The 23,954-nt window shown below is 40.6% G+C and overlaps 2 protein-coding genes across 2 annotated transcripts; one reads left to right on the top strand and one right to left on the bottom strand.

The window, feature by feature from the left end:
• Positions 1–1,076: 1,076 nt before the first annotated feature.
• On the bottom strand, positions 1,077–8,396 carry LOC308103731 (tRNA-specific adenosine deaminase 2-like). The gene is made up of 6 exons (XM_080453869.1): positions 8,187–8,396; positions 4,029–4,133; positions 3,243–3,393; positions 1,708–1,814; positions 1,504–1,576; positions 1,077–1,426 (listed from the first exon to the last, which is right to left on the bottom strand). The coding sequence occupies exons 1-6, from the start codon at positions 8,313–8,315 to the stop codon at positions 1,398–1,400; spliced, it is 594 nt and encodes a 197-aa protein (XP_080309995.1). The 5' UTR covers positions 8,316–8,396; the 3' UTR covers positions 1,077–1,397.
• Positions 8,397–9,133: 737 nt separating this feature from the next.
• Positions 9,134–23,540, top strand: pex3 (peroxisomal biogenesis factor 3). Its single transcript, XM_080452524.1, has 12 exons — positions 9,134–9,315; positions 11,391–11,522; positions 12,393–12,474; positions 13,823–13,866; positions 15,113–15,234; positions 15,343–15,409; positions 16,009–16,063; positions 16,296–16,467; positions 16,815–16,885; positions 17,030–17,152; positions 18,751–18,847; positions 20,745–23,540. The coding sequence occupies exons 1-12, from the start codon at positions 9,243–9,245 to the stop codon at positions 20,826–20,828; spliced, it is 1,122 nt and encodes a 373-aa protein (XP_080308650.1). The 5' UTR covers positions 9,134–9,242; the 3' UTR covers positions 20,829–23,540.
• Positions 23,541–23,954: the final 414 nt, after the last annotated feature.

The raw sequence follows: 23,954 nt of genomic DNA, 5'->3' as shown, positions 1-23,954 counted from the left end.
TTTGTTTGTTTGTTTGGTTTACACATGATCTTTTCTATTAATATGTTGGATTCATGTCAATGTGTATTTTCAAACATCTAACCACTTAAACCGTCAATACTTAGTGTGACATGTTGTGAGCTTGTATATCTGCTATTTTTGTCGAATATTCTCCCCAGAATAGGGAGGGTTCATGGGCTAATAAAAATGTAAACAAAAAACCTTCACAGAGCTTCACAGGTTCTGGAAAGTTTCAGGTTAAGGAAGGTTCTGGGTTAACCATCTTTGCTTCTGGGGATTCTACATAATTATGTCTTTAAAAAAAAAAATGGGAAAAAAAACGTATGTTGCTATAATATCAGTAGTTCTCAAACTCTTTTCATGTCAATGACCCCCAAAATGATAGGTATTAAACCCCCCCCCCCCCCCATCTCAAAATATTTTGTTCCAGGTACCCCCCCAGAAGCAAATATTTGAGTTAAAAATGTATATATAAGATTTGCACAAATTTTCACAATAAAAAAAAATAGCAGATCTACAAGCTCATAGCACAGCACTCGGTGCATGATTCAATGATTTCAATTTGTAAATTATGTATGTTGTGATTTGTTCACTGTGTATAAGATGTGCTACAAATTTATATTTTCTAGCACATTTTATTGTTTGCCTTGGCTTGAATCAGCCTAAATGTGTGTGAATGTATCTTATCCTCTTACACTTACACTGACTCACAAATGCTTAGTCTCTCGAACTACATACACCTACACTGTAATCGTTTTCAGCTTACATTTTTATTATTTTATTTTATAAAAAGTTTTTATTCAACTCTTGTATTGTTATATTCAAGTAAACTTTATTGTGTATGGAATCAAATTATCAAATCAAATTCTGATTAAAGTGTAACCTGAATTGAAAGAATCAAATTAACCTTTATTTTTTACACTATCGTTGTTCAAAACAAGTCTCCCATGAAGTGAAACCTTTAAAGTGCAGAGAAGGAGGGAGAGATGGACGGAGAGAAAGACAGACAGACAGACAGACAGACAGACAGACAGTCTGTCTTAGTAATATGTTACTAGTTACTTTTTTATACAATTATTTATTTACGAGTAGATTTCACCAACTGCAAAGAAAAAAACCTTGCAATTACAGAGAGCATTAGAAGTCAGTTGTAGCAGATGAACATCACAATTTAAAACCATCCCAGTCGCTCCAAGATCATGATAAATCCAATAAAATTGAGAAGTTTTGCTCTAGACTCAAGGCTTACCAAAGATAGAGCCTGGTGCAAGAGGCCAGCTTTACAGCCCAGAATAGACAGAAAATGCACACACACCAAATAAAACACTTTTTTATAAATATATTAAAAAAAAACATGCCAAAAAGTGATGATACAGTAATCCCAGCGTGGCACAGCCTCAGTCTTTCCTGGTTTTTGGTTTGGGGGCTGTAACACAGAGAGAATATCGTGAGGAGAGGAGAGGAGAGGAGAGGAGAAGGAGAGATTATAGCAAAGTTATTCACCATTTGGATTCTCCTGTTTATAGAAGGTTTTCAGCATTTCCACTGCCTCTTCTGCCCTGTAGCCTGATTCACACTGAAGAGAAGACAAACACACCAGGTCACAAAAAAAAAGAAAACACAAATCTTTAATGGGGATCCTTGGCCAAACACATATTAATGTGGTGGTCCTTGACATGAAAATGTCATAGGCACACAGCTGCATACCTTGAATGAGGTGCCAGTGTGAGGTAGATGTGCTGAGGAGATATCCAGCACAGAGCCACAGCCTCCAAACCTGTCATTCCCACAGCCATACACCACCACTGGAATGTCTGACAGGGGTTACTGTTAAGATACATTCTTAATCCAGAGGTAGACACAGCCAAGCACACCACAAATACCTTACAATGTATCAGTTAGTGGTGGAGGAAGTATATAAGTAAAAGTATCTGATATTTATCTAAGTAAAAGTAGTAATACCACAACGTAGAAATACTCCGTTACAAGTAAAAGTCCTGCATTCCAAATTTTACTTGAGTAAAAGTACAAAAGTATTGGCATCAAACGTAAACATTCTCAACATGCAGAATAGCTGATTTTACAATCTTATTATTGGATTGTAATTAGTAAGGCATTAATAGGTTAATCACTTTAATGTTGCAGCTGGTAAAGGTTAATGTTATGTCCTGCTGGGTAGCTTAACCTGTAATAATACATAAAAACATTATTTATCAATTAATGTATATTTTGCATTAAAGGTTGGGTGATTGATATTTTGTGGTTAAAACAAAAAAGGTGTTTTGTTAAAAGGTTAAATCTCTATATTGTGATAATAATCATTGCTATAAAGTGTTTGTTCAGTAACAGGGTTTTCTCCACCTCTCCAGCTCTTTAATAAACAAAAAAAAAATTTCAGGTGGGTGGCCAAATTTCAGCCAATCAGGAGAGAGTACCCATTTATCAGCTTAAATTTTTAGTTTGAATTTTGTCTGCTCATTTCTTTGTGCCATCACTTCCAATTGCACTTATTTATCTTGCGAGTTCTCTCTCCTGATTGGATAAAGTTGGTATCCCAACATGAAAATGCATTTTCTGTTTTCTAAAAAGCTGGAGAGACCACCCGATACGTTCTCATCCCATTGAATGGGGCCATTATCACCGTTCTCATGCCATAGCTAGTAGGTCCAGTAGGTCCCTACTGGCCTACCAGGAGGCTCCGGTAGGCTGTTATCAGCCATTCTATGGGTGATTCAATGTTGTGATAGTAGCCAACTCATTACTATGGAGTGTTTGTTCAGTAACAGTGTTAAATATCTCTATATTCTGATAGTACTCATTGTTTGTTCAGTAAAAGGTCCTTTACTGAACAAACAATGAGGCCCCATTCAATGGGATGAGAACATACGTATCGGGTGGAGAGACGGGGAGACTCCTGCTACTGAACAAACACTTTGCAATGATTACTATCAGAATATTGAGCTATTTGACACTTATTTTAACAAAGAATATCACTTACCCTACCTTTAATAATATACATACAATACATTAATGTTACTAAAGCAGTCAAATAATTACAATATTGTGTAATAAAGTACAATATTTGCCTCTGAGATGTAGTGTAGTAGAAGTAGAATACTCAAGCAAAGTTAAAACACTTCAAAATGTCCTCATGTTACTTCTCACCACTGGATGTACACGCTGTGTAAGCAGATATGCACACGACCAAACACACACACACGCACACAGTGTTGGTAAGATACTGAGCAGCCGCAGGGCTCCTGCACACATGATGCACGGCTCCACAGTGACGTACAGCACCGTCCTCTCACACACACTCCTGGCCTCCATGTTGGCACGTTGACACCACTCCAGCACCTGGTCCAGGGCCACCATCTCTGCATGGCGAGTAGCCTGCAGCACGCACGCACGCACGCACGCACGCACGCACGCACGCACGCACGCACACACACACACACACACACACACACACACACACACACACACACACACACACACACACACACACACACACACACACACACACACACACACACACACACACACACACACACACACACACACACACACACACACACACAGTTCAAGCAGTCTCTCAAACCAAATAACTATTCCACAATTCGAATGCTAAAGAGTCTGTAACTACGCCCCCTGAAAGTCGCGAACGGAAGCGTCATCTGTCCGTCATTTCCCATCACAAAAATACATTAAAAAAAATAATTAAATCTATTTTTGAATTTCCATCTCTGCTAAGCAGCAACCTAGACATGCTTCGACTAATTTGATTCACAGTTAGATGTATTTACGCCGTTGGACAGAAGCATTTGAAAATGTGTGTGCAGTCTGTCTCGAGAGACTAGTTGAAGCACACAGTAAAATCTTCATTATTTTATGTATCTACAGTTTGTGTACATTCGAGAGTGTGTACACTGTCAGAGTGTGCTCATCTGTACCATCTGAGCAGCCATCTGCCGGGTGAAGCTGTAAAAGCAATACTCCCTCTCCCATCTACTTTGAACTTGACTTACATTCTTGGTCTCGTTGACTTCATTCCTGCCCCTGCCCACAACTTCATTGTTGTACACCATGAGGCAACCCACAGGCACCTCTCCGTTCTCCAGAGCGTCTTTAGCCTGACAGGAAAAGATCGCAATTAAATTCATATTTAGCAAGTAGTAGTGCAAACTATTAAGAGATCAACATGGGCATGAGTCTGCTAAAAATAAATATATAAATGAAATAAGATTGTTCTCATTGCAATCTTGCAATTATCTCAGTTGCCGCTGCAACTAAGTTAATTATTTACAATTTGTTGTTTTTCATGTTTATATAATCACGGTTCACCCCTGTTTTCTGGGAAGTACAAATGAGGTCCCAACGTACATGACCTCATTTGGACTAGTCTGTCTTTTCCGTAAAGGGGGCAAAACTGTAGGAGCTGTGACGTGGAAATCCTTGCTTACAATTTATGGATTTCAGTTGTTAAGTCTAGCGGAATTAGAAACTCTCAAAAGATCAGATAAAGCTTGACTCAAGATGCAATATCAAATGGTAATAGACCACCGAAGTCCTGACGTCATTCGCTCATCCCCAGGTTTGCGGAAGTAATTTCTCTATGGAGAATAACATTGGGTCATCTTAGAATCGTCTCATATAAGAATTGTGGTCCAAAAATAAACAAACTGTCCCGGCGATATTGTCAGGGAGGAGGTTCTATATCGTTTATGATAGTCAGTCACTTATATTTGATACAGTCTGTTTCTGGCGAAAATGTAACTAATTCGGCGGAAGTAACATTATCGTTTTCTCACCGTCAGTTGATGCTTCATATCCATAAGAGTCAAACCGCCGGGGTCATTTGTTTATTTTTGGAACACAGTTCTTATTTGACGCGATATTAAATACGTCTATGGGATTCAGAAAGGGGGTGGAAAACTGCGAACCAGGTAGACAAACAAAGGATGTGTAAATTACGTCAGACTTCGGTGGTCTATAGAATAGATTTATTTACAGCGCTGCAACATTCACACACATCAGACATGATGTTCCAGCAAGGCACAAAGATAGGCTGACTTGCTCTTCTCTGACGGTCAGCTCATAATTGGTTAAAGGAAAACCAATAATTCATTTGATGTCTTCTCCTGAGCTTGTTAGTGCTAAAACATATCTCATCTGGCCATAAAACAAAGGGGCCTCTGACTTACTGGCAGCTGTGACCTGCCGACCTGAACTCCCTATTCCGGCCTTATCAGTAAAGAGGTTCTGGTTCTCAGCTCTCAAAGTCAAACTTTAGCAACACAAACTAATCAACGCTAAGCAATATAATATAATAATATAAATTCGCTTCATCAACTGTCAACCCACTGATCTCAAGCTAGCGATTGAAGACACTGTTTTTAAAAGGTGACTCGACAGACAAGCTTAGACTTAGTTACTTTTTACAGGGGCCAGTTACAATTTGCAGCCACCTGTAGGTGCTCTTTTAGAGACGTGTTGAAGGAGGGTAAGGAGTAAGGAGTCACTTTTTTATGACTTGATAAATATAATTTCATCTTTTATTTTTATCATTTGTATGTTTGGATTGTTATTAAAGAATTGTCTCGTCATTAAAGATACAGTTCATATAGTTCATTTTATCTTATTTGAGTTTCCATAGCAGTAACCCTGCATGTGTCAGCATGACCTTAAACTGAAACTGTGTTTATCAACTTACTAAAAGATGATATAAACATTATTGTAACCCTAAGATTTTCCTAGCTATCATGACTGTTGGTAGGACCTTCCACATTCTGGCGGCATAGCAGTAGAACGAATTTGACCAATTTTTTTTGGCGGAACTGGGTTCAGTGAGATCAGTGGGGCTGGTGGTCTGGTGTTGTCCCTGTGTGTCTTTTATGCTATTGAAGTCTGACAGGTACATGGGTATGCCTGTTTTCTCTGGTATCTTGAAGACCAGGCCCACTGCAAGTTGCTTTACTCTATCCTCTGCCCTGAGCCATCCCACCCTAGCATAATGAGCAGGGGTTAGGTGAGTTCTGGGTGTAAGGCCAAGCAGTGGTGTAAAGTAACTAAGTACATTTACTTAAGTACTGTACTTAAGTACAAATTTGAGGATTTATTACAATAAGTATTTCCCATTTTCTATACTTTTACTTCTACTCCACTACATCTCAGGGGCAAATATTGTACTTTTACTCCACTACAATTATTTGACAGCTTTAGTTACTTTGCAGATATAAATTATTATATTATATAACACACATTAACCACTTTAGCCCTATTTTATACATATGCTATTTGAAAATAGCGAACCTACAAGCTCACAACGCGTCGCGATGCGACACGTTGTGAACTTGTAGATCTGCTATTTTCAAACATTTTAGTACTTTTACTTTTGGTACTTTAAGTATATTTTGATGCCAATACTTTTGTACTTTTACTCAAGTAGCATTTTGAACACAGGCCTTTTACTTGTAACAGAGTACTTTTATAGTGTGGTATTGCTACTTTTACTTAAGTAAAAAATATCAGTACTTTTCCCACCACATAAGGAGGTCAAGTAACCTGACCAGTTCGTTTTGAGCGGTCTGCAGTTTTGTTTTTAATACCACGAGGTGCATCCATAGTCAAAATGACATTGAGCGGTCCTGTGTCCTCAGTGTGTTCCTACTTACCACCGAGGAGATCCTGAATAGAAAGATTTTCTGATTACTTTTGTTGACATTTTTTCACTTGAGACGTTGGCCTCTTAGATAGATTAGTTAGTTAGTTAGTTACTTTGTTGACACAATTGTATACAACCTAGCCCTGGTTCAGAGCGTTAGTGACTTCGCTCTAACGCCCTGGAAGACCCCTCGCTCTGCGCATGTACAAGGAATTCCACTGCCCTGCCAGCGCTCAAGAGTAGTGAAAATAAACAAAACCATTTCGCTACTCACCGAAGCAAAGGCTGTTTTGTGTTGTTGAAAGTCTATTCTCCGCACTGGGGAGCCTCTCAGCACCCCACCTACTCTGTAAAATACACTTTTTGGGCAGAAAATAAAATATGTCAGCGAGACGGAAATAAATTGTATTTACTCCACAGTGCCCTCTACAGATCTGGAGGATTTGAACTTACCATTAACCAAAATCTGTAGAGGGCACTGTGGAGTAAATAAAAATAATTTCCGTCTCGCTGACATATTTTATTTTCTGCCCAAAAAGTGTATTTTACAGAGTAGGTGGGGTGCTGAGAGGCTCCCCAGTGCGGAGAATAGACTTTCAACAACACAAAACAGCCTTTGCTTCGGTGAGTAGCGAAATGGTTTTGTTTATTTTCACTACTCTTGAGCGCTGGCAGGGCAGTGGAATTCCTTGTACATGCGCAGAGCGAGGGGTCTTCCAGGGCGTTAGAGCGAAGTCACTAACGCTCTGAACCAGGGCTATATACAACCCAGGTAGGTGATTTCATCTTTCCTTGTGATAACATTGTCGCCCACACATCCATCAGGTTTATCTAGCTGTAGAATACAACTCTCGTAGACGTATTTATGATTCTGACGTTTTCAATCTACGAGAGTTGTAGGGTTCACCCCCCATGGACACAGGGACTTTCAGCACTATACCCCGTAGACACTCCAAACATGTACAAATTGAAAATAAAGATGCTTACCCCCACGCCCCAAATGTTAACTCTCGCTACGGGGTATTAGTTTAATGTAATAATCCATATCTTTTAATAAAGAATGCCGTCTGTGGCCGATTCTGTCGGAAGTTCCCAATGGGCGGTATCGACGCGCCCATCTGGTGAAACCCAGAATTACACTCAATGTAAACGGGAAGTAAACGAGGGTGAAAAAATGGCGTTCGGCCACAGACGGCATTAAAACACTTCTTTATTGAAAGATATGAATTATTACATTAAACTACTACACCGTAGCGAGAGTTAACATTTGAGGCGTGGGGGTAAGCATCTTTACTTTCAATTTGTACATGTTTGGAGTGTCTACGGGGTATAGTGCTGAAAGTCCCTGTGTCCATGGGGGGTGAACCCTACAACTCTCGTAGATTGAAAACGTCAGAATCATAAATACGTCTACGAGAGTAGTTGTATTCTACAGCTAAGGTTTATGCAACGTGCGATATCCTTGTCAAATAAACATAACTCAGTCAATCATGATTCCCGGTATTTATGTGTTGAAACTCACCATATCGAAAGCACTGGACATCCACTTCTGAATATCCTCTTCAGTTGGATAAAAAGTCTCCCTCGAAGTTTCCTTGCATTCCGTCCCCATTGCAAACCAAATAATCACTTCATGTACATAATACAACATCCAGTTAAATTATATGCTGTGGAAACGAAGAAACAAAAACATGACTTCATTTATTTACATGTATTTCACGTGCTACACCGCCACCACTGACTGGAGTGGAGGGGGAAGATGAGAATGGGGGACACACACATTTTTAGCTTGGATATCCGGTTTAGAGCGGATACGGAAATAGCCTGTGTGTATGTATATATGTTGGCGTGGAAAGTACCGGATACAGTAGGCGGTCTTTAAATAGAATGTGAGCACTGAACAGTAAATAGAAACCAGGCATTGACTTCGCAGATGTGTGAGGCTGGGAACGAGGCTAGGTATTGACGCGAGTTCAGAGGGAAGATCATATTGGTCGGACCTTTTTAGGCATGTTTAATCAAACACCGATGATCTAGACCAGTGGTTCCCAAACCTTTTTAGCTCACGACCCAAAAGAGAAATTAGATGTTTGCCCGGCACCCAAACTAGTGAAAATAGCAGATCTACAAGCTCACAACGTGACGCTTTGCGCCGCGTTGTGAGCTTGTAGATCGGCTATTTTCACCACTTCTTCACACATTTGTTTTTATGGAATTTCTTTGTTTTTCATGTTTTTTTTATTCATTCATGAAATTCTTTTGAAAAATCATTGAAATGTTTTTTTTTAATATTCATGAAAAATTATGATTTTTCTTTTTTTAAATTAAAAATAAATAAATAATGTTTCGACATTTACTCGCGACCCATAAAAATGTGTCCGCGTCCCACAAATGGGTCCCGACCCACTGTTTGGGAAACAGTGTATCCAGACAGGCTGAATCGAACACTTGCTTTTCGATGCTCACTTCATGCTGCTGTCAGCCTAGCATGGATGGTTAGCTGTCATGTACACAACATAAGTTAAAACATTTCAGTATTATTATTAAGGTGCAAAACGTTTACACATTTGACACCAGAATGTTTTCCTCGGTCTGGAATTTCGTGAAGCGCCACAGAAGGAAGTTTATTTTTACTGGAGCCTTCATTGGAGGTAGATCTGATCAACTTGTTTTTTCACTGCTATGTAGATAGATAGCATGTAGCACTGCTTGTGTTCTGTCTAGCCTGGGATCAAGACTACCATAGATGTATTCAGTGGTGTAAAAAGTACTCTGTATTTACTTAAAGTAAAAGTATCAATATTGCAATGTAGAAATACTCTGTTTGATTGATTGATGTACTTTATTTAGTAAGACATGAGAACAACAGTACATGGAAGTACAAATTCACAATACAAGGTCTACTAAAACTGGAAGACTCATTAAGCACTGAGCTTGTTTAAGATGAGATCCCCATGCACACAAATCATGATGACAATGGTTACAATCCAACAATCAAAATGTACTTGTGTGAAAGTACCAAAGTATTGGTATCAAAACATATTTTATGTTCAAAAGTAGAACGTACTCATTATGCAGACTGTGCCATTTCACAAGTTTTCAAATGTATAAAAAAAAACTTGAAAATAGCAGATCTACAAGCTCACAATGGTGTGAGCTTGTAGATCTGCTATTTTCAAATGGCCGAAATGTATATAGGGCTGAAGTGGTTAATTTATGTTTTGTAATAATAATCAAGATCAAGTGAGTGAATGATCGAATACTTTATTAGCAGGAAAGTACAGTTCAATATAAGGTCTGCTAAGAGGATTTTAAACCCAAGAAAGCCTATGGTTTGTTTCCATTGGGGTCCTTTGTACTCAGTTCATAGAAGTAACTAGTAAATCATTGCAGTGTAGTAAAAAGTACAATATTTCCTTCTGAGAAGTAAAATAACTGAAATTTTTAAATACTCCTGTAAAGTAAAAAAAATACTTCAAAATTGTACAGTACTTGAGTAAATGTACTTAGTTACGTTACAGCACTGGATGTATTTAATCGATTTTGACATTTATCTATTTATCTATGAATACGAAAGTAAAAGTCAGACTATAAAATACATGATAGTATTGATCGAAGGCTAGCTTATGTCATAGTTATCATAAATATGTGTTCCTTTTACTCTGACTCTGAGAGTGTACAAATGGAACCCAATGGACCCCTTGGGTTCCATTTGTACATAAAAGGATAAATAATCCTGAGGATTTTACTGTGTATATTATTATAGTGCTATACCATGGCATTATGCCTTAAGTCAGAGTGATTGTAAATCACAATTACGGTAAAATGCACTTTAACTAATTAACTAAAAGCCCTTTTAAGTACATGTTTTGGGGATGAATCCCTGTAATCCCTAAATGATAATCGGTTTAACTTAAGTGACCTGACAGAGGAGCATGCAGCCACTGTCACTGTTTTCTGAGAAAACAGTGACCGAGTTGGGAAATTGACCACAGGGAGAAAACTTTTCTCCCTGTGGTCAATTTCCCAACTCGGTGTGCCAATGTGACACAGATTGATAGACATATGATATCAATCAGTGATATTACATTATCCAAAATGCCAGATGATATCTGCAACTATAGATTATTCTATCGTATCGATTTTTTTACTCGATTAATCAAATAATAGAGGTAGGATGGGGGAAAAAGTAGAGAAACTAATTTCTCTACAATAGGGCAATTCTATGTCACATAAAAGTAGCAGAAATAGCAGATCTACAAGCTCAAAACGCGCCACAGTGCGGTTTTGAGCTTGTAGATCTGCTTTTTTTATACTACTTTTGAATTGGACCAGATTTATTTATTGCTATTTTTGAATTGGAATCCAGATTTTTTTTTGTTGCTATTTTTGAATTGGAATCCTGAAAAGTTACATTTTTATTTAATTTCAAATGCACTTAGTTATACTTATGTTAACTTTATGAACTTAAATACAAATACATTGGACCTAAAAATTACAGAATTTTAATACTAGTCATTAAGCTACTAATATAGACTGAAGTAATTACAGCGGGTCATGTTTGCATGTTTGCAGTTGTAACAGCTGAAATCAATAATATATCAGTATTCCGATATTAACCTGCGGGCCGCAATAAGTGAAGGTGGGGGCCGCATGTGGCCCCCGGGCCGCAGGTTAAAAAATAAGATGCAAAAAGTGACTTGTTATGCACGCTGTGTCCCTGCAGGGGCGTATTTCCTGGGTAAGTATGCCCAGAGGAAGATGAGGGAGATCCAGGAGAAGGAGGCGTCAGAATACATCTCTCAGGCCAGACGACAGTTCCACTTTGAGAGCAACCAGAGGACCTGCAACATGACTGGTGGGTGAGGAGTTAACGTCACTGCTTCATCATTACACACTGTCAGTGTCAAGTCCTCTTTATTACTATATAGAGCAGCACATTTAACCCATTAAGACCTGAGACCAACTCTACAAAATGTCTTCTAAATCCTAACAGTTTTTTTGTTAAACTTATGTTGCTATACAAGTGGTTCTCAAACTTTTTCATGTCAAGGACTCCCAAAATTATATATATTTGGCCGCGGACCCCATCTCAAAATATTTTGTTCCAGGGACCCCCCAGAAGCAAATATTAGAGTTACAAATGTTCTCTTTAAAAATATATACATTCAAAGATTTGCAAAAAAAATCAAGATCTTTCAAAAAAAGCTGATCTACAAGCTCGTAGCGCAGCACTCGGTGCCGCGCTATGAGCTTGTATATCTGCTATTTTTTTAATAGCCAAATAAATATAAAATGACACAAACAACAGGTGTTTACCGAAAGAGAGATGGAGATGCACAGTATTTATTTAGTCTCCCTATTCGACCCTATTTGGCACGTTGCTTCCATTTTATAGTGTTGTTGGCGAGTCCGGCACTCTTGCATCGCATACGCAGTAGCATATGGAGGATGCTTAGTCCATCCCTTTGGATCATCCCTTTGGGACATCCCAGTTTGAATGCCTTACAATAATCACAGAATATGCATGGCAGATTATGCAAGGGCAATGTGTTCATTCCAACAACATGCAAAGCCTTTTTGGGGTTGTTTATATTTCAAATTCTCTGAGCTTGCTAGCAGACAGTTTTAAACAAACAAAGTGAAGCCGCCACTCTAGTCTTGTTGTGTCTATGCGTGCATGTGACATCATGTGTGATGTGTGTGTGTGTGTGTGTGTCCACAACAGTGCTGTCCATGTTGCCTACGTTGAGAGAAGCCATCATCCAGCAGTTGAACTCTGAGAGCCTGACGATGCTGCTCAAGACCAAGTCAGTACAACACACACACACTGCACAAAGACATTTGGAAATAGTTTTTTCATTTTAATTGCTTGTTTTAATTGTTTTTAATGTAAGCTAAGTTAAGTTTCTGGGCAGTTGCTATACACTGGCTGGTGTTTCTATTTTATTTCATTTTACAAAGTGGCACAGAGAAAGACAAAAAATACCTTTATTAATGTTTTGTTTAGCTCAGTTGAACATCTACAGCAGTGGTTCTCACGCCCACCAAATTTCTAAGAATTGAAAAAATTATATATATTTGTGTATTTTTTATAGAACACAAAATATTAAAAAGAACCCTTGAATTTGTACGTTTTAAGTATTTGAAAAACGAGGTTGGGTGCGCCCCAACAATGCACTCCTCTCTTTCCTGAGTTTTGGGTTTCGCCCAGCCATGCGTATCCAGACCGGCTCCGCCCCATGAGCTCTAGCCGACCGGCTCTAGTGATCATGTTACCTCAAGTGTCTCAAACTAGATAAGATAAGACCTTTATTGCTAGAAGGATGCATTCCAGACAATGTAAAGAGTGCCTCGTTCATCCCTAGCTGTGCAGAAACCTGCTTACTCTGATTGAGAATGAAACACCATGCTATCTACTTAGCTAACTCAATGCAAATTCATTCATATTAACAGTGCCACCGGACGTCTAAAACGTCCGTTGTAATAAGCCCTGTGCCACAGGACGTCTAAAACGTTCTTCTTTTTTTTTGGAAAAAAATGTTCAGAACCCAAGATATGATGATTTGAAAATGTTCAGCTCCATTCACTTCTTGTTTAACTTCTTACTGAAAAAGGCTGTATCTCGGCTCCTAAGCAAGCTTTTTTTTTTTACAATGAATTTTGGCTGTGGCACTGAATGTTTTTTTTTTTACAATGAATTTTGGCTGTGGCACTGAATGTTTTTTTTTTTACAATGAATTTTGGCCAGTGGCACTGAATGAGTTAACATATAATAGTTTTGTTTTCAATTTAGCTTTTGTATTGTGCACGATATCCTAGCTATTTGTGAAATAGCCTTATTTAGGCTATATTATAAAGGTAAAAACCCTGCCTAGGGCATCAAATTGCTCAGGGCCGGGCCTTACGGGACCCCCTACACTACAGCACCCTTACAGGTCCTTCTCAGAGTTACAGACCTGTGAGGGGCCATTTGGTTCCTAACTATCAGTCATTTAGCTGGGACCCCCTGGAACCCCCTCAAGGACCCCTGGGGGTCCCCAGGCCCCACTTTAAGAACCACTGATCTACTGTACACTGCGGTAATGTCCTAAATGTGTAATCCTATGTAATTCCGCCTTCTCTTCTGGCCCCGCCTCCGTACCGCCCACGTCGTAGACCAGCCAATAAGGTGGAGATCTGGGAGGACCTGAAGATCATCAGTAAGTGCTTTTCATTTCAGACACGACCAAACGATCCAGATTGTTCAGTCCTACAAAAGCAACCGAACTGAATACACTCCTACAGCCCCGTCCACACCAATCATTTGCAATACAATGAGTTGCAACAGAATCCCCAAAAACTGTTGCAACCTGCAACAGCAGGGCAATTCACACCGCCGCGGTGTCTCTGTGTAACCAAGCCCCCAGAACCCAGTGGTTTCATTGAAGCCAAATGGACATGCTGGCCATTTGAGGTATTGCAGGTGTGGCCAATGTATATGTACGAGCCTATGGTGCTCCAGTGACGTCACTGAGGACCCAAATAGGCCGCGCCCATTACATTTTCCAATACGTTTCCAACCCGGAAGAAGGGTTCAATTGAGCCCATGCGCTGGGTGAGCAACTCAATGCAAGTGGATGCGAGGCGATATCCGGTGCCCTCTCTATTATTTTTAACTCTATGTGTGTAACGTATTGCAACGGTTTTGTTGCATCGCAAACCCTTGGTGTGGACTGCGCTTAGCCTGTTTATGATGAATGACCCCAAACAGCAATGTTGTCCAGCTGTTGAGTACAACGATGAGTAAGACTCTCTGTTAACTTGACTTCATGATGAGTGGTCAGGTTTTTACCCGTAGTGTCATGGCGGTGCACTGTGGGGCTGGGCGATATGACTTCAAATCAATACGATTAATTCATTGCGATGTAGATAGGTTATTAACCCATTAAGACCTGGAACTGTGTCATTTTTAGATTTGAGCTAAAAAGCATTATTTTACACTTTGGCTATTCAAAAATAGCAGATATACAAGCTCATAGCGCGGCACCGAGTGCCGCGCTATGAGCTTGTAGATCTGCTATTTTTGAAAAATCGTGAAAAGGTGTGCAAATCTTTGAATATATATATTTTTAAGGCGAACATTTTTAACTCAAATCTTTGCTTCTGGGGGGTCCCTGGAACAAAATATTTTGATGGGGGTCCGCGGCCAAATACATATAATTTTGGGGGTCCTTGACACGAAAAAGATTGAGCACCACTGATATAGAAACATAGGTTTTTCAGAATACTGTTGGGATTTAGGAGACATGTAGAATCGGCTTCAGGTCTCAATGGGTTAATAAAAAATGAGCAATTTTAAGTCGGTTTATTGGTTCTAAATGTCAGTTTCTATATGTTTTTGGTAAATTGCCCAGCCCTGGTGCACAGAACATATACGTTAACATTATTTCATGATGTCTGGTACAGGTTTTACTCGTAGTATTGTGGCAGTGTACAGTACCTGTATGCTGGTGGTCCTGCTGAGAGTCCAACTCAACATCATAGGAGGATATCTGTACCTGGACAACTCTGTAGGGAAGAATGGAATGGTGAGGACCAGTGTGTGTGTGTCTGTCTGTCTGTTTGTTTTGTTTTTGTTTTCCTAACCGTGATCATGAAACTTACTGACGTGTGTGTGTGTGTTTTTATCTCTCCAGACTCCTCTGGCTCCACCAGATGTCCAACAGCAGTATTTGTCCAGTATTCAACATCTATTAGGAGATGGTAGGCCACACACACACACATTTGAATGTATCGAGTCTACATTTATAAAATACATATTTTTTTTTTACATATTTTTTTCAGTTTCCTCTGATGTCATATGCACTGTGTCTCAGTGCATGTATCCAAACAAGTTTGCAGAATATAAACGGCATACATGCACACTTGCGCAAGGTGCGCTAATGGTTTATATTTTACTTGCCTGGTAAGGAAAGCTTCCTCTAAACCTAAATCAAAAGCAAAGACAACTTTCAATAGGAAAACCTCTCAGTCCTCATCAATCACAATGGCATCTGGTGTATTTGCAATACACGGGGGTCATTGCATTGCAACATTTTTGGTTTCATGAAGGAGGTTTTGTAAGACAAGTCTTAAGTAATGACGTCAACAATGTTGTCATGTCTGGCTATGTGCAATCCTTTGCAAACTGTCTAATATATGGGACCTGATGATGTCCATGGTGTAGATACTAGACAATAAGAGTCATGCTTATTGGGATGGACAGATTAAGTTTGGATGGCAGTAACGCACACACATACCATGTCTTGTTGCTTTTTCATCAGTCTCCATCTGCCTTCTTCCTCTCTCTCTGTTTTTCTCAGGTTTGACAGAACTGATGTCAGTGGTAAAGAGAGCAGTCCAGGATACACTGGGAGAGTGAGTGTCTGTCTGTCTGTCTGTCTGTCTGTCTGTCTGTCTGTCTGTCTGTCTGTCTGTCTGTCTGTCTGTCTGTCTGTCTGTCTGTCTGTCTGTCTGTCTGTCTGTCTGTCTGTCTGTCTGTCTGTCTGTCTGTCTCTCTGTCTCTCTGTCCGTATGTCTGTCTGTCTGCCTGCCTGCCTGCATCTCTTGTGACATTGCTCTCACCCAAACGTTGTTTGTGTGTGTCCAGTGCCTCTCTGAAACAGAGTCTGTCCCTCTTGGAACTGGAACAGCAGCTGAGCTGGATCAGAGCGCTGGTAGAGGGAGGCCAGGGACCCCCTGGAGGGCCGGGTGGAGACGCAGCCCAGAGACGGCTGTCCTGGTACATGATAGCTGACGAAGAGACCACGCTGTCTGATCAGGTCACAAGAATTATTCATACAGTATATGCTTTATTCTTGGTTGTATAAAGCAGAAAGTGATAGAAAAATGTGCTGCTTATTAAAGGTAATTTCATAAGAGGAGCGATACTGCGTTGTAGATCTGTAGATGCGTTGTGGAGCTTGTAGATCTGCTATTTTTTTCTATTTTGGAAAGATTTTGAAAGTGGTTAAGTCTGTCTGTGGGTTGTACATGAACCAATGAAAAGAATCAGCAAGTGTAACTAAATAATTACATAATATTGGATCCATTGGAATACAGGTTCTTTTTTCCATTTCCTAACTTTGTGTGTGTGTGTGTGTGTGTGTGTGTGTGTGCGTGTGCGCAGGCGTGTGGTTTGACAGAACAGGACGTTATGACCATCAAACTGCTCAGTGAGACCAGAGACATGCTGGACAGGTAAACACCACACCAAAGACACCGTACAGCATTCATAAAATCGCTGTCCTAAAATGTTGATGTTCTCACAAGTATAGTAATATAATACAAACGTGTGTGTGTGTGTGTGTGTGTGTGTGTGTGTGTGTGTGTGTGTGTCTCCAGTCCAGACTTCAGCGCTGTTCTCAACACCTGTCTGAACCGAGGATTCTCTCGTCTCCTTGACAACCTGGCCGAGTTCTTCCGCCCGCCTCCCGGTGACTCTGCCCTCAGCTCTGCTCCTGATAGGTCAGCTCCCCGATTGGCATTGTTAACTTATTAATCAAAGTTACGACAGACAACGACGAGTTATAATCACATATTAGTTTATTTCAATAGTCAGCCATACATAAGCCAATAACACAAGCTGAAGCAGACCGCTGCAGGTCTGCCTAGGATTTTACAGGATTCTCTCTAGGTCGTCCTCAGACGAGCCCTCCATCGTTGCTTCCAGTCATCCCGACTCTCCATACATCTGGCCAGCTCATTGGTGCTATGGGCTCCTGCATCCTTCTTGAGCGTGTCCACATATGTTAGTGTGGGGCGTCCTCTTGACCGGTGCCCATGTGTTGGTTCCCACAGCACCAGTTTGCTGGCTGGCAGCTCTCGGTGCCTTTGGCAGTGTCCTGCTAGTCTCATTCTCCTTACAGCAATCTTCTCGCTCACCCTTGGTATTCCCTCATACAGGATTCTGTTGGTAACATGCGCACTCTTGCTGATGTTAAGCACTGCACGCAGCATCCTGGTGTAGCACCCGTCCAGGGACTTCTCAAGGGCTGGTTTCAGGGTCCAGCATTCACTGCCATAGAGAAGAACGGACTCTACTGTCGCGTAGAAGAAGCTGAGTTTGATTTGGCGGGGGAGATTGGAGTTCCATACACTGGTTCCATACACTGGTCATGCCATTCATTCAGGGATTCAGGGTGTCTTTATACATGAGATGAATGTCGTCACAGTGTAATCCAAGTACATTCATTAACGTTATTCGTAGAACAATTTACCCATCTGAGAGCTTTGACCTTTCCAAGTCCATGTCACATTGACTGGTCAAACCGGGAACCCCTGTCTTACATTTGCCAGTTCTTGTCTATAAGTAACCTGTTGACTTTAGGCTGGGATATCCTAAAGTGCTGTCTCACCATTCATGCATCTTAACTCGTGTGTTTAGGTTCTTATTACTGTGGTGGTCCGTGTATTTTGCAATGAGTCTTTCTCAACTCCAAGTATGATATTACATTAGCTTGCTCAGAAGTGGGTGAAAGTTCAGACTGACCAATGTCTCCTCTTCATACTGTTTTGCTGTGTCACTGTACCTCTACTAGTTAGCCTAGTAGTGCAGGGCCTTCCTTACTATTATGGCATATTGAGGGCCAATTATCAGATAATCAATATATATAATACATAATTTATTAACAGCATGTCTGTGGACCAATCATGATTCTTTTCACCACAGATATTTTGTCCAAGTAGTACTAGTAGCCGTCAATGGCTCTACTGTAATATTTTGTTGCTGTATATTGTATTGTGATACAGTACAGTGCTGTATATATCTTTCAACATTCTGAATGTGCGTCCTGAATCCAGTTTTCATCATGAATACTTGCAAATGCAAACAGCGGGGGTTCCGAGCGTTGGTGTGTGCATATTTCTGGATGTAGTCTTTTTTGTCTTAAGGGCCGTTCACAGCGAGCACTATAACTATTTCGTTCACCATTGTCTTTGTTATAGTTGTGGTGTGGACTCTGTCTTCCACTTGAGTTAGAATGATTATTAAAACGATATATTTATAGTTATAGTGAATGGTGAGAAGGGCCCTTCAACTGATATCTCTGTGTCCGTCTCTCCAGTTTGTCAGCAGTCAGCCTGCCCCTAGCTAAGATCATCCCCATCGTCAATGGTCAGATCAACAGCATTTGCAGTGAAACACCCAGCCACTTTGTCCAGGTAACGACTCAATGTGTTCAGTTAGCCTGGCTTTACTTTGGTCCAGTTAACAACTCAATGTGTTCAGTTAGCCTGGCTTTACTTTGGTCCTGTTAATAACACAGTATGTTCAGTTAGCCTGGCTTAACTTTGGTCCAGTTAACAACTCAATGTGTTCAGTTAACCTGGCTTAACTTTGGTCCAGTTAACAACTCAATGTGTTCAGTTTGCCTGGCTTAAAGGGATACTTCACTTTCGGGCCGGGGACACATTTAAAAAAAATATAAAAAATAAATGAAAAAAGTTATGGAAAATTCATGGCCCCCTCACACATTAGTAGGACACTCTAATGCGTGAGGGGGCCATGAATTTTCCATAACTTTTTTCATTTATTTTTAATATTTTTTTTAAATGTGTCCCCGGCCCTAAAGTGAAGTATCCCTTTAACTTTGGTCCAGTTAATAACACAGTGGCCCTCATTTATCAACAGAGCGTATAAACCGGCGTATATCTTTCCATATATTCGGCCGTACCACGTCGAAGTCACATTTATCAACGAATCCTACACAGCCGATCCGAGCGTACATTTGGTCCCAGCCTTGATAAATCTCACGTCTGAAAACGAGCGTCATTTAAATAACACACCCTTAAATATTCTGGAAACACCCCGATTTTACGACATGAAGAACCAAAAAGAAAGAGTTTCGCCGGCTCGCCTCGCTGCCTGTCAAGTCACACACACGCACACGCCTCTCTCTCTCACTCACTCACTCACTCACTCACTCACTCACTCACTCACTCACTCACTCACACTTACACTAAAATAAAGCAGTCAGACTCGACCAGGCTGCAGTGATTCCGTGCCGCCACTTTAATAAGAGATTGGAGCGTCGGGTTTATATCCTTAACCCAGCCAGGTTGTAGTCTTCAAAACTCTCTATGACATAACTCCATAACATAGGACAAGCTACTGTAAGTTTGTACACCTCACTGTCCATGAAAAGATCGTCGGGAGTCCCGAAAATGCGCTCGCAGAAGCGCTGTATATTTTGAAAATAGCAGATCTACAAGCTCACAACGCGCCGCGATGCGACCCGTTGTGAGCTTGCAGATCTGCTATTTTAAAATAGCCAATGCAACTGAATGACTGTTAAAGCAGTTTGTTTAAATTACTTTATAAAATGTTATATTTTCCCAGGGATTATTTATTAGTGTAGATATACATTTAGGAGTGGATTATGTGTCCAGATGCCTGTCAGACAGTCAGACAGACAATGTTGCTCCGCAGGTCTAGAATGGAATAAACAGGCGCAGCCAAAGTCAACAACTGCTCTCTACCAGACGTGAGATTTCAGCTTACGGTAGGATGAAGCCCACATCAGGATATATTGATAAATGCCGAAAGGTGCGGTGATCTCGCCGTACGCCCATTATTTGGGCTGCACCGCGTTGATAAATGAGGGCCAGTATGTTCAATTAGCCTGGCTTTACCTGGGCCCAGGTAAAATCCATTCCTTGGTGCATGTCACACAGTAAAATCCTTCGTTTGAATTTCACTCTGAGTATTATACTATGCACCCTTTCTCAGTCGGAAGGATACATACCTTGAGACTATTCTTGCAAAAGAAAGGAAAGTGAATTCCATCCATCTTTATTATCGTCTGTCGGGTGGAAACCCGACAGACGAAAACTGCTACTTTTCAGGACTCAAATTCAAAAACAGCTAAAGTAGCAGCTCGACAAGCTCAAAATGTGACGCTTTGCGCCGTGTCAAGTAGGGTGTTAATTTGAGAAAAAACCCAAAAGGTTAAAATAGATAAGATAAGAGATTTCTGCCCGACAACGTCATCCTTCATCTCTCCTCTTCATGTCTCGTCTGTCTCTCTCTCTCTCTCTCTATCTCTCTCTTTCTCTCCAGGACTTGCTGATGATAGACCAGGTGAAGGAGTTTGCAGCCAATGTGTACGAGACCTTCAGCACGCCGCAGGAGCTGCAGAAATGAACCAGGAAGAAACAAACTGTACGAGAGGACAAGGAGGAGGACAAAGAGGACGCGGAGGAGGACAAAGAGGACGAGGAGGTGGACAATGAGGAGGAGGAGGTGGAGGAGGGTGATTGCAATGAGCCGAGAGGGACGGAGATGGGAGTAGAACGCCATCCAACGTTCACTCCTTCCTTCTCTCACTCTCGGCACCCCATAGTAGCTGCAGAAATAAACAGGCTTGAGGGGAGAATGGGAAAAGAGGAGGATTTGGAAAGGGGAGAACAGAGAGAGAGACAGAGAAAGACATGAGAAGTGTGGAAGACAATTCTTCTGCCATTTCTCTCTCTCTCTCACTCTCTCTCACTCACTCTCTCTGTCTCCCTCTAGTGGTGGAATACCATATATTTGCATTTCCCACAATAGGAAGATGTGTGTTTAATTGTTCTTGAATGGAATATTTGGGGACACATCATAATCACAGGACACTAACGTGGCCCAGTCTGACATCCAACTGCATCTTGATCTTGGTAAGTGGAGTTCCCAGGACTGGCATATATGTCATAGAACAGGAACTGAGTGAGTAATGAAGACAGAAGAGTTACTACAAACTATATTTCCTGTTCCAACAAAATATTGTTTGAGAAGTAGATAATATATTTTAGTAAGCTAAACCTTTGTAGGGTTGATCAGATACAAGCCATGTTCCAATTTATTTAATCAAGATTTTGATGAGACAGTGTGACATTGCTGTTTTTTTAATCGTTTTTCTCCTTTCCTATCGCAAACATTGTGTTTACAAACAGAAAAGGCCATACCACATTGGCTTTGCTATGTTGGAGTGTGTGTAAATCCCCCATGGGTCCTTGAGAGGGATGCATGGGGTCCCCAGAAAAATGTGTTGATATAGCATCAAAATGTGTTTAACCACTTGGTGATTTTATCAACATGGTGGTCCACAATATATTTTCAGATGGGGGTCCGCGTCCAAATACAAATACAAATACAAATTAATTTGAGAACCTTTTGTTGTATTGAATTTATATATGAGGGGGTTTACTCTAATCATGTGTGTTACTCAAATCATGTTATGATTCCACTCTCCAAACAGTTTTGAGTTTTAGTTAAATCACACTGGTCATTTTGTAAGGGTGGGTAGATTCATACACGGTCAACCATGACAAATAGAACCATTTCTGGTGCAAAGTCATTCTTTAGAAAATCAATATGTAATTCTTCATCCCTTCTTGACATGAAAAGGTTTGAGAACCACTGGTTCGCAAACCTTTATTTGATCACTTTATTTATCCTGTTCACATACACATACGTGTTCACACCATTTTTTGTGGTACGCCCCCCCCCCCCCCCCTATTCTCTGTTGGTGCAAAATGGTTCTTGCAAGTCAGCTAGTCTGAGAAAGTTTTTGATGATGTTAATAGTCTGTAGGCAAAGTGGTTGTTCAGTTTAGTCGTTATGGCAATTCCCCCCCAGGTGTATGTATGTGTATGGTCCCTGTAACCCCTAATGTTTGGTCTGGGGAGGGTGTGGACAACCACGTGTCTCCTCTGATACACATGACTTCGCCAGACACTTAAGTGAGGGGCGTAACACAGTGGTTCCCAAAATGGGGGTCCGGGCACCCCCATTGGTCCTGGAGGGGGTTCCACGGAAATTCCCTAGCAAAATGAGTTATTATGGCATCAAAATCAGTTTAACCACTGAAAAGTGGTTAAACTTAAGCTATTTTCAAAATAAATCTTGAAAGAAGGTGGAAAATGTTTAATATTTCTGTAACACATTTAACAAAATCTGCTGTGGGGGTCCTCGTCAACTACACATTAATTTGGGGGTCCTTGACATGAAAACTTTTGAGAACCACTGTGTGGAGCAACACACTATCCCCCCCCAGTTCTCTTGCTGAACAGGCACACCGACCACTACTCCCCCTGGCTGCTTTTCGCCCGCGAACACGGCCCTGCCAGGCTGTTGGAACACCCTTTGATGAAACCTGGAGATTGTATTTGATCATTTTTATCTTCTCTAATTTCTGATGGTCATGCGTTGGGACAAGAATGTATATCAGAATTAGTTTATTTGTGTCATGCTCCAATCAATCAGAGAAATGTATAACCCTAACCCCAAATTAAATGTAGTGTTCTTGCCTGTGTGCTTGGTAACTTGCCTGATACTGAAACTGAATTTTCTTGATGTAATAAACCCCACCTCTCTGGCTGTCCTGGGATGTAGGCTAAAACAAACACTAATGATTTGGAAAATGCAAATTTCCCTGCTTCAGACAACTGCTCTCTGATTGGTTTGATGGCTTATCATTTAATGTGATTGGACGAAAGTCTTCCTCCTTGGCCTCACTAGGCACTGTGATAGGCTGTTGACAGTAGGTATTCAATATAGGTTCTGATGAAATTGTTTGTTCCTGTTACCTGCTTGGCAGATTATTCAGCACAGTCAACTGAAAATGTACTTCTGTGTATTATACATATTACCAGTATGCCTTTTTGTGCTGAATGAATCAAAACTGAGATGTATGTTTTGTAGCAAATTACTGGGAGAGGTAATAAAAACAATACTTTCTGTGCTGTGTTTTAAACTCAAACTAAAACGTCTTTGGCTGTATAGAAAAGAATCACAACTTGGGAAATGTGGGTGAAGCAAATTTTGCTCAAGTGGCAGCATCTGAAGCTAGTCAATAGACAGTAGTTAGTGTCAAAATAATTGACGTTGTAGATACTGGGCTACAACAAACTGATTTAGTGAAGTGTTTTAATGGTTCCTCCATAGTCTTTAAATTCTACAGGCCTAGGCCTATGTGTCATAATGTCAGCAGAAAAATGCATCTTTCTTTTGTCTGTCTTTCTTTCTGGGGAAAGACCTGCTGCCCATGAGAGAGTTGGAACCAATTTGGTTCAATGTGTTTAAATTACTACCAGAGTTATGGGGGTCTGTATGCATGCCAAACTGTTTTTTTTAAAGTTGTCAGAAGTTTCAGAAGCTGTCTTGAGAGATTAGAGCAGTGGTTCTCAAAGTGGGTTCCAGGGACCCCCAGGGGTCCTTGATGGGGTTCCAGAGGGTCCTCAGCAAAATGAGTTAATGTAGCATAACATCTGTTTAACCACTTTAACCCTAGTA

The sequence above is a fragment of the Gymnoscopelus braueri genome, assembly GCF_963280865.1.
Source record: "Gymnoscopelus braueri genome assembly, chromosome: 16".
Classification (NCBI taxonomy): Eukaryota; Metazoa; Chordata; class Actinopteri; order Myctophiformes; family Myctophidae; genus Gymnoscopelus; species Gymnoscopelus braueri.
The sequence above is the reverse complement of the archived record's forward strand: the minus strand, read 5'-3'. Positions and strand labels throughout refer to the sequence as shown.

What these genes read in the sequence shown, in the direction of transcription:
- LOC308103731 (XM_080453869.1), bottom strand. Translation starts at nt 8,315, where the DNA reads ATGTTGTATTATGTACATGAAGTGATTATTTGGTTTGCAATGGGGACG. An exon ending in AAGTCAACGAGACCAAGAAT is followed by an intron (nt 3,394 to 4,028) that starts GTAAGTCAAGTT and finishes TGCGTGCTGCAG; the next exon opens with GCTACTCGCCATGCAGAGAT. An exon ending in AGGAGCCCTGCGGCTGCTCA is followed by an intron (nt 1,815 to 3,242) that starts GTATCTTACCAA and finishes AACCCCTGTCAG; the next exon opens with ACATTCCAGTGGTGGTGTAT.
- pex3 (XM_080452524.1), top strand. Translation starts at nt 9,243, where the DNA reads ATGTTTTCCTCGGTCTGGAATTTCGTGAAGCGCCACAGAAGGAAGTTT. An exon ending in GAGGACCTGCAACATGACTG is followed by an intron (nt 11,523 to 12,392) that starts GTGGGTGAGGAG and finishes TGTCCACAACAG; the next exon opens with TGCTGTCCATGTTGCCTACG. An exon ending in GGAGGACCTGAAGATCATCA is followed by an intron (nt 13,867 to 15,112) that starts GTAAGTGCTTTT and finishes TGTCTGGTACAG; the next exon opens with GTTTTACTCGTAGTATTGTG.